Genomic DNA, 17,997 nt, shown 5'->3' on the forward strand with positions numbered 1-17,997 from the left:
AGGCACCACGTTGGAGACCACTGCTTTAGACTATGAAAAAGTATGTAAGAAATGTTTCTTCAAATAACCTTTGACTGAACAGCATTGCTGTGAAAGGCTTTTTAAGCGACTTCATTTTTAAGAATGCTGCATATTTTTATTATGCTGAACATTAGATAAAAAAACTTGTTTGTGCATGAATGCATGAAGACATTGCAGTAATATTCATTCAGTAGAAGGTCTAATTTAAATGATTTGGCCTAAAGAGTAAAGCAATTTCCAATGAAAATCTTTAATCTCATCAGTTGTGAAGAATGAGTTTCAGAAGGTCATCCAGTACAGGAAAGCACACAAGAAGAAAAACATGGTTAATCAACAGCCCAAATTCTTCAAAGACTTAAAGGTATTTCACATCAATGTACCACTTTTTATCATTTAATCCACATCATTTGATCTTGTAACTTAATTTAAACATGTATTTAAATGAATATTTCAATACCAAGGTGATAATAATGGCATACGGCCAATGATGAGTAATTTACAGTTTATACAAGTACTGTTAAATGTTCTCATCAACACTCTTAAAAATAAAGATGCTTAAAAGGTGCTTCACAGAAGAACCTTGTTTGGTTCCTCAAAGAACCATTTCTTTATACATTTTTTTATAATCTAAAGAACCTTTTTGCACCTTAAAGAACCTTTTGTAAAACAGAAAGGTTCTCCAGATGTTAAAGGTGCTTTAAAGAACATTTAAACAGAAAAGGTTCTTCTATGGCATCGTGAAGCAGCTTTATTTTAAACTTTTTCCCCGCCATTGACAAGTTATCTCGTTAATTAACTCTTTCACCGCCAGCGTTTTTCATGATTTTCACAAAAGTTTAATGCCTTCCAGAAAATGTTCTTCTTCAAATATATAAACATACAATATACCAAATGAAAGAAAAGACCCTCTGCTTTAAAAAAAAAAAAAAAAACGTTTCATCCTACCTTCAGTGGTTCTTTTGTAATCACCTTTTGAATATGGGTAGGTTTCTGCAAAAACACCACATTTTGAGCAAAAAGCAGAGATAATTCCATTTTTGTGACGGACTTTTCATAGAGATCCCATTCAGAGCGATCTTTAAAACAGACACGGACATGCAGCAGCTTGCCATAGGGCAATACTTCCGGTTTTAAAAAGTTGCGGAATGGCGCCACCTAGTGGATAATAGCTGTATTGCGGAAAGACGGAAATACTCGTCATTGGCGGGGAAGCGTTTTCTCTTGATTGACGAGGTATCTCGTCAATGGCGAGGAAAGAGTTAAGAGAAAACTTTGGATGAAAAAAAACATGTCCCTGATGAGTTTTTATGTTAATCTGTAATACCGCGATTATCCACTAGATGGGTGCACTTAGCCAATTTATAAAAACTAAAGCATACACTCCATGTATGTTTTGATAATCGTTCTGAATCTGATCTCTAACAAAATTTCTTCACAAAAATGCAATTATTTCAGCTTTTTGCAATTTTTTTATTTTTTAAGAAAAATACCCATATTTAAGAGTTTATAAGCAGATAAGTTTTGTTTGTTTGTTTGTTTGTTTGTTTGAAAGCAGAGGGTCAGTTCGTTCATTTGATATATTTGTATGTTTATATATTTTTAGAAGAAAAATTTCCTGGAAGGAATTTTGTGAAACTTTTGTGAAAGCAGTGGCGACCGCCGGTGACTTCTACTTTTGAGGGTGCTCAATGCGAATTTTGTAACAACATGTATAGCCCGTCATGTGTGTGGTTCGTAATTTCAAAATATGTGTTCTGCGTGTCGAGAGATTCTATGTGCATCACGTGTCTTGTCAAAATAAGTGCCTGCTGCAGATGCGTCTAAAGAGTTTATGATAAAAGGGACACTCGTGTTTGCCAGATACTCGCATAATCTCATGCGTAATCCGAGTTTACTATTAAGGGAGTGTCTTGCGTGTATTTTGTGAACATGAGCATCTCTTTTATCATAAACGGTTTTGACACGTGTGCAGCAGGCACTTATTTTGACAAAACACGTGATGCACATGGTTTACACATATTTTGAAAACGCAAGCAACACACATGACACTCAGCACACTTATTTTGAATTAGCGCCGCTCGGATGAGCAGTCACGAGCCGCCACTGGTTAATAGTAAACCAATCATTGCTGTCTGACTTTAGGGTTGGGATATTATAATTTTCAGAATATTACTTATTATACTACAGGGCTGTTGAATGCTTTATTCTGATTGGTTGAGAAATGTTCCATGGGTATGCATTATTTTTGAATATTTAAACGGCCTGTCATCAATTATTCCTTAAATATTCATGATAGTGGTTCATCAATATGGATTTTTCATTGGTTATGGATTTTTTATATTAAGGGAGGGGTTATGTAACAAATATGTTGGTGGGGTCTTAAGGTTGACATAGCGGTGGAGCCTTTGGTGTGTGTGCGTTGTAGAACTTATTAAAACTCATCAGTCGCTTAAATGGAGGACACTTCAAAATTAAGCTCGAGGCGAGCTGGGAGCACACATCTAAAACGTCCCTAAGAGATTGACCGCTTGGCCTTTTGTGCTGACCCACTAGATTTTCCAAAGAGAATTAAAAAAACAAACTCTCTTCATCTTTCTTATTTTAACACACAAATAACACTGAAAGAAATACATTTATCACAAGGTTAACTCTCAGATTTACTGTAAGCTCTTTTTATTTAGAAGGCTTTTAAAATCTCTGCTGCATCATCAGATCCTATACTGATGAGCCCAGCAACACCAGTTGTGGGATGTAAATAAGGTTTACAATTATTGTATGCTAAGTGACTTAGAAAATGTGCTTAAAAAATGAAATTAAGAATGTTATTAATTAATTTAATCCAGCAGCAATTAATAATCCAGAGTATAGGATAAAACACCTTTTATAACAGTTTGTATTAAAGGATTAGTCCATTTTCTTTAAAAAAATCCAGATAATTTACTCACCACCATGTCATCCAAAATGTTGATGTCTTTCTTTGTTCAGTCGAGAAGAAAATGTGTTTTTTGAGGAAAACATTCCAGGATTTTTCTCATTTTAATGGACTTTAATGGACCCCAACACTTAACAGTTTTAATGCAGTTTAAAATTGCAGTTTCAAAAAACTCTAAACGATCCCAAACGAGGCATACGGGTCTTATCTAGCGAAAGGATTGTCATTTTTGGCAAGAAAAGTCTTTGTGTCAGATTATTGTTTAAAATGGTCCGCAAATGTGCGTTTCATATATGTAAGACGTAACCTTTCGACGTGATTACGCAATTACGTGAGGTCGCGCTGGCTCGTCACACAGCCGGAGGAAGACGAGAACTTGTGATTTAAAAGTGCATATTTTTATTTTTCTTGTCCAAAATGACAATCGTATCGCTAGATAAGACCCTTATGCCTCGTTTGAGATCGTTTAGAGTCCTTTGAAGCTTTAATTTTAAACTGCATTAAAACTGTTAAGTAATGGGGTCCATTAAAGTCCATTAAAATGAGAAAAATCCTGGAATTTTTTCCTCAAAAAACATAATTTCTTCTCAACCGAACAAAGAAAGACATCAACATTTTGGATGACATGGTGGTATGTAAATTATCTGGATTTTTTTTATTTTTTAACTTAAATGGACTAATCCTTCAAGTGTGGGCAGTCAGATCACAGTGACACAGTCTTATACTTACCAGCCAGCACCAGCTTGTACAATGTCTAATGTTTTTCCTGTTTGTTTTTCAAACACTTGCATATATGTTTTATTTAGCTTTATAAAAGCTAACACTCTTAGAGACCGTTGGGTCTCACATTTTCAGCGCTACTGTAAAGAACAAAAGAAAAGAAATAGCTCGTACCTAACACCGTCTCTTCTTTATCTCCGGCTCTAGATGGCCATAGAAAAGTACGAAACGGATCTCAGCCAGCTGACGAAAAGATGCGAGGAGATGAGGAAACTGTACGCTGACATATTGGTAATCCCTGAGTTATTATTTCAATATCTTCTTGTTGTGTTGCCCGGGGAGACGGATAGGTTGGAAGCCTGGCCATGTGGAGATTGGCCTTTTTCTGCTTATCTGTGCCAGGCCGACTGAGCGAAACAGGGAATATATTTCAGCCAAGCCATTCCTCAAGGTTACAAAGGCTGTTTTCAGATCGTGAGAGACATGATGCATTATTATTGCGTGATTTATGCTGTCAGTTCTGTTTATGGCTGCGTTAATAGCAAATAATGTTAACTAATTATGCTATTGTCACAGACATTTGCTCTTTGCTTTTGAGATTTAGGCTAAAGTTTCATAATCTAATGATGAGATTAGGAGCATCAAAGTTTGATTTCATTCATTAGCTGCGTTTCCATTAAAGATTTGCGCAAAACTTTAGCGTTATTTTCTAAATGTCGACAAAAAACTATTGCAAAAAAACTAACAGCATTACCATTTACCGATGTTATGGTGCCCAATCTCACGAAATTACGTCCCTATAGTCACATAAATTTTGGGTTATTTTTCATGATACTGTCACAAATTTCCGTGTTTTTCGTGATCGTATCATGAATTTCTGTTTTACGTGTCATTGTCACATATTGGTTACTCAACTGTTTTGTCCTATTTTCTTACCATTGACACTTCGATTTAGAGTTAGATTTACATAAAATTACATCTTTACCCAAACCCAATTCTAACGCCAGACGACAATGGTTTAAAAATCAGAAAATATAAAAAAATAAATCAGAAAAAATAGTATAAACGAATACTTAAAGTGACATCCTAACGCAAACACCAAATCTAACCCTAAACCGAAGCGACAATGGTTTGAAAATAGGAAAAAGCAGCTGAGCAACCAATACGTGACAATGACACACAAACGGAAATTCATGATACTGTCACAAAAAAATGCGTGACAGTATCACGAAAAAATAAAAAATGTACGTGACTACAGGTACGTAATTTCGTGAGACTGGGTTGCACGGCATGCGACTAAAGTGTAATTTTGTTGTCTTGCAAACTCATTCTAAAACCATGTGGCGGGTGTGAACGACTTCATCCAGCGCCACACAGACCGACATACGATAACATCAAAATACAGCGAGTGCGACTCGAAACCATACCGAGCATGAATTGCTTTTGCAGTATTTTGATGTAATGCCCTTGCCGGTTCTTCTGGCGGCGCATAAAGTCGACCACAGCTCTTCTGTTTTGTCCTCAAATCAAACATACAGCGCCATATTTAAAGAATCATCATGTGTCTTTTACACACGTCATTTTCGTAAATGCGAACCACCTCACCCGAGCATAAAAACAGTTTTGCAATATATATGTTTGTTTGTGCAAAATTGAGCGCATTTTTTATTTGCTATTTCACTAAAGTGTAATTTTGTTGTCTTGCGAACTCATTCCAAAAACCATGCGACAGGTGTGTACGACTTCATCCAGCGCCACACAGACCGACATGCGATGACATCAAAATACAGCGAGTGCGACTCGAAAGCATACAGAGCAGTCGACTCACGAATTTCTCTTGCGGTATTTGGATGTCATGCACTTGCCGGTTCGTTTGACGCCACATGAAGTCAACCACACCTCTTCTGTTTTGTCCTCCAATCAAACATACAGCCCCATATTTAAAGAATCATTATGTGTCTTTTTCACACGTCATTTTCGTAAATGCGAACCACCTCACTCGAGCGTAAAAACATTTTTGCGTTATACATGTTTGGTTATGCAAAATTGGGCGCATTTTTTATTCGCTATTTCACTAAAGTGTAATTTTGTTGTCTCGCGAACTCATTCTAAAACCATGCGACGGGTGTGTACGACTTCATCCAGCGTCACACAGACCGACATGCGATAACATCAAAATACAGCAAGTGCGACTCGAAAGCATACCGAGCATGAATCGCTCTTGAAGTATTTTGATTTAATGCACTTGCCGGTTCTTCTGACGGCGCATAAAGTCGACCACACCTCTTCTGTTTAGTCCTTAAATCAAACATACAACGCCATATTTAAAGAATTATCATGTGTCTTTTACACACATCATTTCGTAAATGCGAACCACCTCACCTGAGCATAAAAACATTTTTGTGTTATACATGTTTGTTTATGCAAAATTGGGCGCATTTTTTATTCGCTATTTCACTAAAGTGTAATTTTGTTGTCTTGCGAACTCATTCCAAAAACCATGCAACGGGTGTGTACGACTTCATCCAGCCCCACACAGACCGACGTGGGATAACATCAAAATACAGTGAGTGCAACTCGAAAGCATACCGAGCATGAATCGCTCTTGCAGTATTTTGATTTAATGCACTTGCCGGTTCTTCTGACGGCGCATAAAGTCGACCACACCTCTTCTGTTTAGTCCTCAAATCAAACATACAACGCCATATTTAAAGAATCATCATGTGTCTTTTACACACGTCATTTTTGTAAATGCGAACCACCTCGCCCGAGCGTAAAAACATTTTGTGATATACATGTTTGTTTTTGCTAAATTGTTCGCAATTACTCTCCGCTATTTCAATTTGCGCAATTTGAAGGGTAATGGAAATGCAGCTATTGATTTCACATTGATTGACATGAATTTAATCAATATGAAAGATATCAAGTTAACAATTTCACAGAATGTTGAATTATATAGGATGATTTTAAATCACAAAAAATTACTTTAGGTGGGTCACAAATTCGCAAAGCATCTTTTGAACTGTCCCAATTTTCTTCCATACGATCTCACAGTGAGGTTGTGTTTCACTGTGGACATTTGGTCTATTGTGAGTTTGACAGGCTGAAAAGTGATTCTGTAGCCAGAGATGAGAATTGCTTTTACAAGTTTTACAATTACAGCAAAAACTTTTAGCTTGTGGCACAAAATACAGAAAGGAGCTATTTGGGGCAGCCTGGAGTGAGAAAGAAACAAAAAACCTTGCATTCTGTCCAGTGTACAGTTTATTTTAGTTTATCGACATTTGAAGTAACTTTTTGGCATGTCAACAGTGGTTTAATATAACTTTTGCACGCAGCAATTCGTCACTGCGACTTATTTTTTGATGTATTTTAACTTTAACAGAATTCCATTACTCATGCAATACCGGCTTTAACAAAACATTTATTCATCATCTTTCATTCTTTCTTCCACAGGTAAAATTCGGAGAGCCTTTGGATCAAGACTCCGAACAACTTTTCGGATGGATTAGTCAGTTTGTTAATGATTTCAAGAAAGTTTACTCCGAGTATGTTCAGTGAGACCCGTTTTCAAGTTAAGTATCCACACGGAGCTTGTTTGTGCATGCTGATATCTGCACCCGCAAGCATTTCATGAATACAGATTCAGTCCGAAGGCAATGTGAATATGCATAAAAGCAGACTTATTTATGGACTAAGACCCTGTTTGCTGGGTCTTTCCCAGTGCTCGTGTGGGCTTTGGCAAGCAAGTTTCTTTGGATCTTTTACTTTGTGCCATAACAAATAGTTTGGATTCATTTTCCAAGCAGGAGCAAGCGTTTACTGGAGTCGCATATGGGGGCACAATAAATGAATGTTAGTGGTTCTGGGTCCAGCTGGGCAGTTTTCATAAGTATGATTTTCTCTCTTTATGGCCTTGAGGATGCGTGTGCTTTCTTGATGATACAGACCCAACAGTGATATCTCAGCACAGATCTGCATTTCACACTGTTTAAAACTGACTCGTCTTAAAATTTCTTTTCGAAGGATTTGATTTTTGAAAATGAAGAGGACAAATAACAAAGCAAAGTAAATTTCTTTTTCAAAACTCTAAATTGGTTTGTATAACACTGCTAATGTACATGTTCATGACTTGTAAACTGTTGAAAATACTGCATTTGTGTCTGTGCCGACATAGCACCAGTGCCCTCACGACTACCTGAGTTCGATTACAGTCTCTGTGGTCCTTCGCCAATCTTGCTCCCTGTCTCCACCCAACACTTTCCTGTCATGTCTCTACTATTCTATTCAAATAAAGGCATAAAACCCCCTAAAATATATTTATATATTTTTAAGGCCATTTTGCCGTTATCTGACAGACAGTAATCAAGAGATGACAAGAAAATACAGGGCGGAGAGAGGGGCATGGGATCGGCAAAGGACCTCGATCCGGGAACCGAACTCGGGTTGCCGGAAGTGCGTCTGCACCATATCGGAGCACTGTCCACTACACCTTTGGCTCCGACAATCCTAAAATATAAATAATAAAAAAAATACTGCATTTGTGTTGTTAAAAGTGAGTTAGTCTTTTCTAAATACATTTTGGTTAACTATTTCATTATCCAGCAATACAGATTAGAACAGAGCAGTTGGGTCATTCTACAGAAAAGGTGGAAATGCTTGTCCCTTGCTTTTGCAGACCCCTTAATCATTTAATTTGACCCAATAATCCCATAATGATATATATTTAATAAATATAGACTGTCCTTAAAATGATGAGGGAGTTTATTTATTTAAATTTCTTTTTAAACTGTTTTTAAAATGTCTGGTCCTGAAAATTGCCCTGTCCCTTTGATCATACATGGGAGTTGAACTGTGTACTTATTATTTAAAACCATGTTTTTTTATAAAACAAATCTAATTTACATTTACCTTTAACCTTGTATGAATGTACTACAACACTGAAATGGTGAGAATACACTATTAATATGAGTAATATCAAATAAATATTTGTCCCCCAAATTTATGTCATTGGTGTTACCCTCCCCAAAGCACTTTTATTTTGAAACAATGCATCAGCTCTTTGAACTTTTTCATGGGTCAAGAGGTCAGTGAAAGAAGTGCAGTGGAGGAAGGCAAAAGGTTTGTGAGATGTCTTACCTTATTTGTCTAAAATATCATGATATATCGAAGAGTTCTGAGATAAGATTTTTTGGATGTCATTAGTGTTACTCTTTTTTTATAGCTGGGAGTGTTAAGATCTTTACATAAAAATACATTATACTGAATAAGTATGTGATTGGTACATCTCTGATGAAATAGCACATGACTAATGGCAGCCATTTTGTTAAAATATTTGTTTTTTTTCTGTAAATTGTCATTAGTGTTACCGTCATTGGTGTTATTTCTCTAATGAGTACTTTGTTGTGTTCATGAATAACATTGCATTGGGGACTACTATTCTGAAAGGGAAATGCAGAACTGCTAGAGCGGGAGAGCACGTGACATGATGACGTGTGTATGTGCAGAACATAAAAAGTTAATGTGAAGTAAAGCTGTCTGTTGAATGTTCGCTACTTCTGCTTGTCCTGCTTCATTATTTAATCTGTCCAATACCACAAATTGGCGACGAGGATTACGTTTTTTTCTTCCTGCTACTGGTCGCGAGGATGGCTGTTGCCAATGTGCCTTTTCCGAGTTTTTTCCTGCCTTGCCCCGGTGAGCCTGCTATGCCGTTCAGCACATGGCTGCGAATCTTCGAAAACTACTTAAAAGTTATCGACGCAACAGGGGATGCATGGCCGGACTCAAGACGGAGAGCCGTACTGCTTCACTGCCTTGGAACAGAAGGACAGCGGATTTTCTACTCACTGCCTAATATAGGTACGACATACCAAGATGCAGAGGCTGCATTAAAAGCCTACTTTGTGCCGAAAGCTAACATAGTAGCTGAACGTCATGCTTTTCGTAAACGCTGCCAGGCGCCTCACGAGACAGTTATACAATACGTTGCTGCTTTACGTGAACTTGTTGTCACATGTGAGTTTGGTGCCAGTGCTGATGACATGCTTCGCGATCAGCTTGTGGAAAATGTGTTTAGCCCACGAATACGTGAGAGACTGTTGCTTGAAACGGATCTTACACTGGACAGAGCTGTTACGATAGCGAGCCAGATTGAATCTGCTGCCGATCTGGCTAAATCCATTTCGAATCCCCGCCACGCTACCGCTACTGTACAGGCTGTGCAGCACGTCGCAAAGCGCAGAAGCGGAAAACCGTCACATGCACCTCGTAATACTGTTTACGTCGGGAAAAGGAAGTCTTGCTTTCGCTGTGGCTCAGAAACGCACTTAGCTAACGCTGCTAACTGTCCTGCTGCATCTGCAACGTGCAGAAAGTGTAAAAAGACTGGACATTACGCTAAAGTGTGCCGATCTGCGCAATCAAACACGCGCGAGGTCAATGAGGTTGAACTACCCGAAGTTACTGTTCTGTATGTTGAATGCCCTGCTCGCCCTCCCTCCATTACAAGTACTGTAACAATATCTACTCCTGTTTCACAAGCCTGTGTGGTGGATTTAGTAGTCGACACTGGGTCTTCTGTGTCTATTTTGCCCCACAGCATTTACGCATGCCATTTCAGTGATGTTGCACTATCACAACCAACCGCCAGACTTGTGACGTACTCAAAAGTTAAAATTCCAGTGGTAGGGTGTTTGTCAGCTAACGTTTCACTACATGACCGCACAGTTCCTGCCACGTTCTTCATTGTGGAGAAAGGTACAGCACTAATGGGAAGGGACCTCATGTCTTCTCTACATGTGAGGATCGAGAACAACCGAGTTCTGCCTTCTAATGTACTTTCTGAGCCAGTGTTTCAATGTACTGTTGCTGATTCAACCGTATTTGGATGTGCTAAAAATTTTGTACACCATGTAAAGCTGGACGAAACAGTCACACCAGTGCGGCAAAAACTTCGCCGACTACCACTTTCTGTTCGCAGTGCTGTGTCAGAAGAATTAAATCGCTTACAAGCAGCTAAAATCATTGAACGCATTGATGCTTCTGCATGGGTTTCCCCTATTGTTGTTACGCAGAAAAAGTCTGGAAAAATCAGGATGTGTGTTGACCTCAGAGAGCCAAATAAAGCCGTAATCGTGGACTCTTTTCCATTACCACATATGGATGAACTTCTCACTGCACTAAAAGGTTCTACTATATTTACTACTATTGACTTGACTAATGCCTACTACCAAGTACCGCTGCACGAGGACAGTCGTGATCTCACAGCCTTTATTACCCATGATGGACTGTACAGATTTTGCCGTGTCCCTTATGGATTAGCCTCTGCACCAGCAGCGTTCCAGAAAATGATGACCATCATCCTTGCTGGCTTGTCAGGGGTTGAAAATTATCTGGACGATATCATCATCCACGGATGTGACATGTCTTCGCATGACAAAACGCTCCAAGCGGTCTTACAGCGCCTAGAAGCCGCTGGCTTACAACTCAATAAAGACAAGTGTCGTTTTCGGCAAACAAGCCTGCTGTTTTTAGGACATACAGTGTCCGCAGAGGGTCTTCGCCCTGATGAGTCACGAGTACAGGCAATGCTCGATGCCCCTGCACCCTCTGATGTTTCTACTTTGCGCTCCTTACTTGGACTTATGTCATGGTACAGTAAATTTATCCCTGATTTTGCCACTGTTGTAGCTCCAGTACGTGCTTGCTTGCAAGGCCCAGATGGATTCAGCTGGTCAGAAGAGGCCGAACAAAGTCTGACCAAAGTTAAACAATTACTAGCAAACAGCCCTTCCTTGGCATTATTTGACCCCACAATGCACACCATTGTCTCCACAGACGCTTCCGATTATGGTCTGGGTGCCATGCTTTCCCAGGTCAGTCCAGATGGCATTGAACGTACTGTAGCTTTTGCTTCACGCACGCTGTCTGCTGCCGAGCGTAAATATGCCACAGTAGAAAAGGAAGCACTTGCATGTGTGTGGGCCGTTGAGAGGTGGCGTACTTACCTATGGGGCCGCCGTTTCACATTACGTACTGATCACCAGGCCCTGACAACCCTGCTTACCACTAAAGGTGTTGGCCGCGCTGGACTCCGCGTTGCGAGGTGGTCTGCGCGTCTCCTGTCATTTAACTACGATGTGGTATACCGCCCAGGTTCCCAAAATGCTCCTGCTGATTATCTATCACGTGTGCCTTTACCTGCCTCCTCCACAGATAATGCTTCTGTTTCATCATATGCTGCTGATGATGTGGACGATGAGTTTGTTGCTTTTCTGTCTGCCACTTGTAATTCCTTGTCTGCTGCTGATGTCGATGCTGCATGTGCTTCTTGTCCTGCCTTAACCAAGCTTCGTTCACAGATCTCAAGTGGTTGGCCTTCTTCGTCCAAGGGACTGCATGCTGAACTGCTGCCATACTATCCACTACGGCTGGAACTGTCAGTTAAGGACAATTTTGTCTTCAGAGGCTCTCGGCTGATTGCACCTGTTGCCCTTCGCTCTACACTGGTCTCCATAGCACATGAAGGGCACCAAGGGGAGGTGAGAACTAAACAGCGTCTGCGTGATCTCTACTGGTGGCCAGGAATGGACACTCAGGTCCACGATGCTGTTCGATCCTGCCATGTATGCCAACTCAATGACAAAACTGTAAACTCACATCCTACTCCTCTTCAGCCAGTGCAGCTGCCTGATGGACCATGGCAGAAAGTTGCTGTTGATATAGTTGGACCATTTGATACTGCTGCATCTGATTGCAGGTTTGCTATAACATTGACTGATTACTACAGCAAATGGCCTGAGGTTTCCTTTACTCACACTGTTACTGCTGACTCTGTGGTATCATTTCTGTCCTCTATTTTCAGTCGCCATGGCAACCCCTTGAGCATAGTTACTGATAATGGTGTTCAGTTTACATCTGCTACCTTTGCTGCTTTTCTAGAAAGGCGTAATATCCGTCACCATCGCACCTCTCTCTACTACCCGGCAGCTAATGGTGCCGTAGAGAGGTTTAACCGTGTGCTTAAACACACTGTTCAGGTAGCTATCCAACAACAACAACCATGGAAAACTGTTGTAACTGACTTCTTGCAAGTGTACCGTGCCACTCCGCATGCCGCTACTGGTACCTCACCCTTTCAGCTTCTTTACGGAAGGCAGATGCGCACAAGGCTGTCTATTCTGCCGCCTCCTTCAGTGCGCTCGCTTACAGATCGGACTGTTCGAAAGCGGGTTATACGGTTACAGCACAAAATGAAACTGTACACGGATGCTAAACGCGGTGCACGCATGCCTTGCTTTCAGGAGGGAGATAAGGTGAGAGTTCGGAATCATCGGCACGTTCCAAAAGGCCATAGGAAGTTCAGTGATCCTCTCACAGTTAACAAGAAACTGGGTGTGGGTACATATGTTCTTAGTGATGGGAAAACTTGGAATGCTTCCAACCTCACTCCATTTCCACGCATTACAACCAGCACTCCAGCTGAGGACACTGGCCAATGCGCAAACAGTCATACCCCAAGACCTAAACGTATTGCTCGTAAGCCTAACTGGTTGAGTAATTATGTCACTTAGATCTTATGTTATTGCATTTCTGATGTCTTGAATGCACTGTATTGTAATTGTTATATAATATGTTGTGCTGTTCTAGCTCATAAGTGCAAACGATACAGAGTGTTTACAATCTGTATGATATAGTTAAATTGCTGTTACAATGTTATATGATAAAAGTTAAAGGTTGAAATAAGCAGAGGTAAATATGATTTAGATTTATGATCATTGCTTAAGTAACCTGTATGGCTGCTTAGTTGATCCAGAGTATGTTCTTTAAAAAGAGGGAAAATGTTGTGTTCATGAATAACATTGCATTGGGGACTACTATTTTGAAAGGGAAATGCAGAACTGCTAGAGCGGGAGAGCACGTGACATGATGACGTGTGTATGTGCAGAAAATGAAAAGTTAATGTGAAGTAAAGCTGTCTGTTGAATGTTCGCTACTTCTGCTTGTCCTGCTTCATTATTTAATCTGTCCAATACCACATACTTCCTAAGCACTATTCCTTTAACTGACCAACATAAAAGCATAAAAACAAAACAAGATGGAAAATTTTTTAAGTTTTATTATATTCATTATCTAATATTATATTCTAATTTTGTCATTGGTGTTAAACCAAGTTTTGGTGTTATGAATGTATTTTCTTGTACTTTCTAGTAATATTTTGTTGTTGATATGGGATGTAAGACATTGTTGATATTTCAATCTTTGCATCAAAGCCTTTTTGGTTGAATATTTTTGTTTTTGTTGGTTTTAAAGAAAAAAGTCAAACTGAGAATTAAATAATTTCATACAATGCTGGGTAAAGATGAAGAATTTAATTAAACAAATATTAATAATCAATTATTTTTCTTGCTGTTATCATTCCTCTACTCAGCTTTAACTAAATACACAAGCTGTAACGAGAAAAAATATTTAGTATCACCATTAATGTTTTTTAAATCACAGGTAACACCAATGACAAATAAATGACTCATGGATTCTTTATTAAAATGTATTAAAAAGTTAAAAATAGATAAAGCTCCCCGTTTTGCGGCTTCATAGATTTGATAAGTTAATTAATGCTATTAAAGAAGTTTTGGGTATGTTGGAAGATGTTCATTTAAGCAGATTTCCATCACCCGAATTCCACCTTTTCTGTATAATGAACCAGTTATTCCCAACCTTTTTTCGTTGGGGGGTCCACTACATACATACATACATACATAAAAATATTCATATGAGATAATTTTACATTAAAAGCTTGAAAAAATAGTTTTATATAAAATTATTAGTGGAATATTTTTTGCATCAGATCCCACGGCCCCCATCATGTAATATGCTCCTGTATGGGTGATTCTCACGAAAACTTGGTTTTAAAAATGTCAAAGCATGAAAATGTAAAAATTGCTTAAATTTACTTTTTCCCCACCAGACATTGAAAAACAAAGTCTGGAGTAAATGGGAACATTAATTTAAAAACTTTTACTTATCATTTAACACCTTTTGTAACATAATTTAAAAATTAGTCCTAAAAAATCTCATTACCGCAACAGTCAGAAAACATCAACACTGACATATTTTCAAAATGACATGACAAACCTGAAAGAACATAATTTGGAGATTCTGCACATGCATTAAAAATCAAAGTATTATGCTTCTATTAATTAAATTAACATTTAATAAGCATCTGTTGCGGTAATGATAATCAAAATGTCGTGTAAGCATTCTGACAAGACAATATTTCGAGCACACATACTAATAGAAATGTATACCTTGTAATGTACTGTAAGTTGCTTTGGATACAAGCGTTTGCCAAATGCATAAATGTAAATGTAGTATTGTATAATAACATGTGAGTTTGTGTGCTTGGGCAGAGATCAGAAATAAGATTTTTTTGTAAAATATGAATTTAGGGAAACAGAGCATCATTTTATTTTGATTTAAACAACTTGACTGCGCAGGGAACACAATAACGGTTTGTTATTTATTAGAGAAAATTTATCACATACGAAAATGGAAATTTCCAAGGCTAATTTGTCATCTGAAGCCTTGATTTGCATTAATAGTCAATAAATCATAAGCCTCCTATCAAATATTTTAAAGCTCTGGTATCACAAATCTATCATGATAGTGTGTACAGTTGTCTCTGTTTGTATTGCTTTAATATTTTCCTTTTTATGGGATGAATATTCTGTGCTTGGAGATTTTGAACATGCTCGAGAAAGAAAAATCGTATTACAGCAAGAGGATTACAGATTCATGTCTGCTACCTAAGCTTTTATAGTGACATTTGTATTATCTTCTGTATACACTCAACTAACATATTTAACCCTACACTTTCCACTTTTCAACTTTGTTGTTAACAATAACAAAAAAATAATCTCATTCTACTTGTAAACGTGCTGTATGCTTTATATTACTGTTGGCACTTAAGCCAAAATGCTCCTTCATTTGTAAGTTGTTTTGGATAAAAGCATCTGCTAAATGAATAAATGTAAATAATACATCTGTTAGTATCGTCTTAGACACTTAGTTGCCACTTTGTTTTCTTTAAAATTTTATGTACTGGCGTATGCGTGCCTGCTGGCAATGGTTTGAATAGCGTGTTGTGTGGAGCTCAGTCGGTGGCGAGCTGCAGAGTTAACTCTATACAGCTGGTATGAGTAAGCATTCGATGGTTTGTGAACATAGCGTCCGCAGGGCATTATTTCAGCATAGGTCAGCATGGAAAACCACAAAGCAACCATCTTCATGAGTTTCGCTTTTATGTGTTAATAGTGATGGTATGGAGCTTGTGAAACTTTATTTAAGGTGTGCTTGCATTTTACTAGTATCCCAGATGCATGATTTTGTCCTCAATTGTTGATTCGTATTTCTGCCAAAGCTCGTCACGTTGTAATCACGTTGTAATCACGTTGCTACTAGAACAAGTGCCTGATCGGTTAACACTTTGTGAATATGCAACGCTATCTCACAAGAATTTGTACATTTTATTTGGCTAATTCGTTTTAATTTATACAACCACATTCGTAAGTTTTGGTACGATTGTCCTTGACCCCTGTGACGTTGGGGTTCGGTTTCGTTGTTTTTTCATGAAATCTTAAGATTTTGCATGATTTACTTCGTATAAATTGGAATTAGCTAACTCGTAAAATATATACGGTTTTTCATGAGATCAGGCTGGAATACCCACCAACGTTTAACTCGCACGATTCGCACAAATGACACGTTATGCGCGTCAAACGCCCGAAACGCTCAATTCGCGCCGGAGGATGTCTGCTTTATTAATGCATCATTACAGTTTGTGTTATGAACATCACTGACATATCAAATGATGTGGCATGTTATAGATTTGTGCTGATAATTTATTGTAAAGAGTGATTATTTTAAACAGTCACAAGTTTGTAATAGTGCTGTGTAAAGGTTGTGCTGTTCTCCTTCTCACCACTAGGGATGCTAGAATGCATTGTATTTCTGTATAAATTCATTAAAATCACTTCTGTATTTGAAATCCCAGATTTAAAAATAAAATCTGAATTTCATAGAGACCTAAGATGCAAGGTTTGCATGAGTGAAACACTCTTTAAAGCTGCAGAATGTAAACAAAATTGGATATTATAAGCAAGTTAAAAATCAAGGTATAACTGTCTCCTTATTTTATGCCATTTTTTGATGGTAAGCTTAAAAATAAATAAGAATTTATAATCTAAGCCATTAGGTCAAAATTTCGCAGGTAATGTCAGTTTGAAGGTATAGAGTGCCGCAGGGATGACGTATTTTTGTAGGCTAGTTAGTGGGAACTGGTTCACTGGCAAAACCACAAATTAATTTTTTGCAAATTATCGGAAAGAAAAGTTTATGACACTTACATGCTTTGCCCAACAAGTTAGATGAACACAACTTTATGAATTTTGAAGTCAAAATTCAGCTTTTATATTTCTACACTGTAAAAATGTAAGGGAGCAAAAAACATTTTAGTTGAATCAACTCAGATTTACAAGTCATTTTAACTTACAATTTATTTTGACTAGAGACTAGTTGTTATAACTTATAAAATATAGTTGAAAGAAGTTGTACTGTAGCAACTCATCTCTTGTCAAGATAAATAATAGTAAGTTCACATGACATGTAAATCTGAGTTGATTCAACTAAAAAATTTAAGTCAGCAAATATTTTTTTACAGTGTAAATGCATTTACACTTCAAAATTCATTTGTATTTATCTGTAAAGATGAACTTGTTGGACAAAACATATACGTTTCAAACTATTGTTAAACACAGAGCTTATTTTTGTGTTAATCCAAAAGTGTATGGGAAAAATGAATGGGGCTTCTTGCGAGAGAACCAGTGTCACTACAAAAAATATTTTTAAGAATTTTTTATTTTCTTAGTATATTTGTCTTGGTTTCAGTAAAATTATCTAAAAATTCTTAAATTAAGATGCTTTTTTGATGAGCAAAACGATCCAAGAAAATAAGTATATTTTTAAACAAAAATATTTAATTTAAGTGATTTTGTGCATAAAACAAGCAAAAAATCTGCCAATGGGGTAAGCAAATTTAGTGTTTATTTAGAATTTAGTGTTTGAATTTAGATTTTTTTGCCTACCCCATTAGCAGATTTTTTTGGTTGTTTTGTGCACAAAATCACCTAAATTTGATATTTTTGGTCTAAAAACTAGTTATTTTTTATTGGGTCGTTTTGCTTATCAAGAAAAAGCATCTTAATTTAAGAATTGTTTGATATTTTTACTAAAAACAAGACAAAAATATTAAGATTTTTTTTCTT

General features: G+C 37.7%; 1 protein-coding gene across 3 annotated transcripts in view; it reads left to right on the forward strand.

Annotated features, from left to right (window-relative positions):
• The window catches only part of LOC129431128 (uncharacterized), a 48,492-nt gene extending 39,535 nt beyond the window's left edge, over window positions 1-8,957 (forward strand). Inside the window, exons 16-18 of one of the 3 annotated variants that reach the window (XM_055188861.2) lie at window positions 285-382; window positions 3,881-3,964; window positions 7,130-8,957. In XM_055188861.2, the coding sequence (XP_055044836.2) occupies window positions 285-382; window positions 3,881-3,964; window positions 7,130-7,234 (287 nt within the window). In that variant the 3' untranslated portion in view covers window positions 7,235-8,957. The remainder of the gene's footprint in view (window positions 1-284; window positions 383-3,880; window positions 3,965-7,129) is intronic. The other 2 variants (XM_055188862.2, XM_055188863.2) reach the window with 2 other exon arrangements.
• The last annotated feature ends 9,040 nt before the right edge of the window (window positions 8,958-17,997 follow it).

The sequence above is a fragment of the Misgurnus anguillicaudatus genome, chromosome 13 (assembly GCF_027580225.2).
Source record: "Misgurnus anguillicaudatus chromosome 13, ASM2758022v2, whole genome shotgun sequence".
NCBI lineage: Eukaryota > Metazoa > Chordata > Actinopteri > Cypriniformes > Cobitidae > Misgurnus > Misgurnus anguillicaudatus.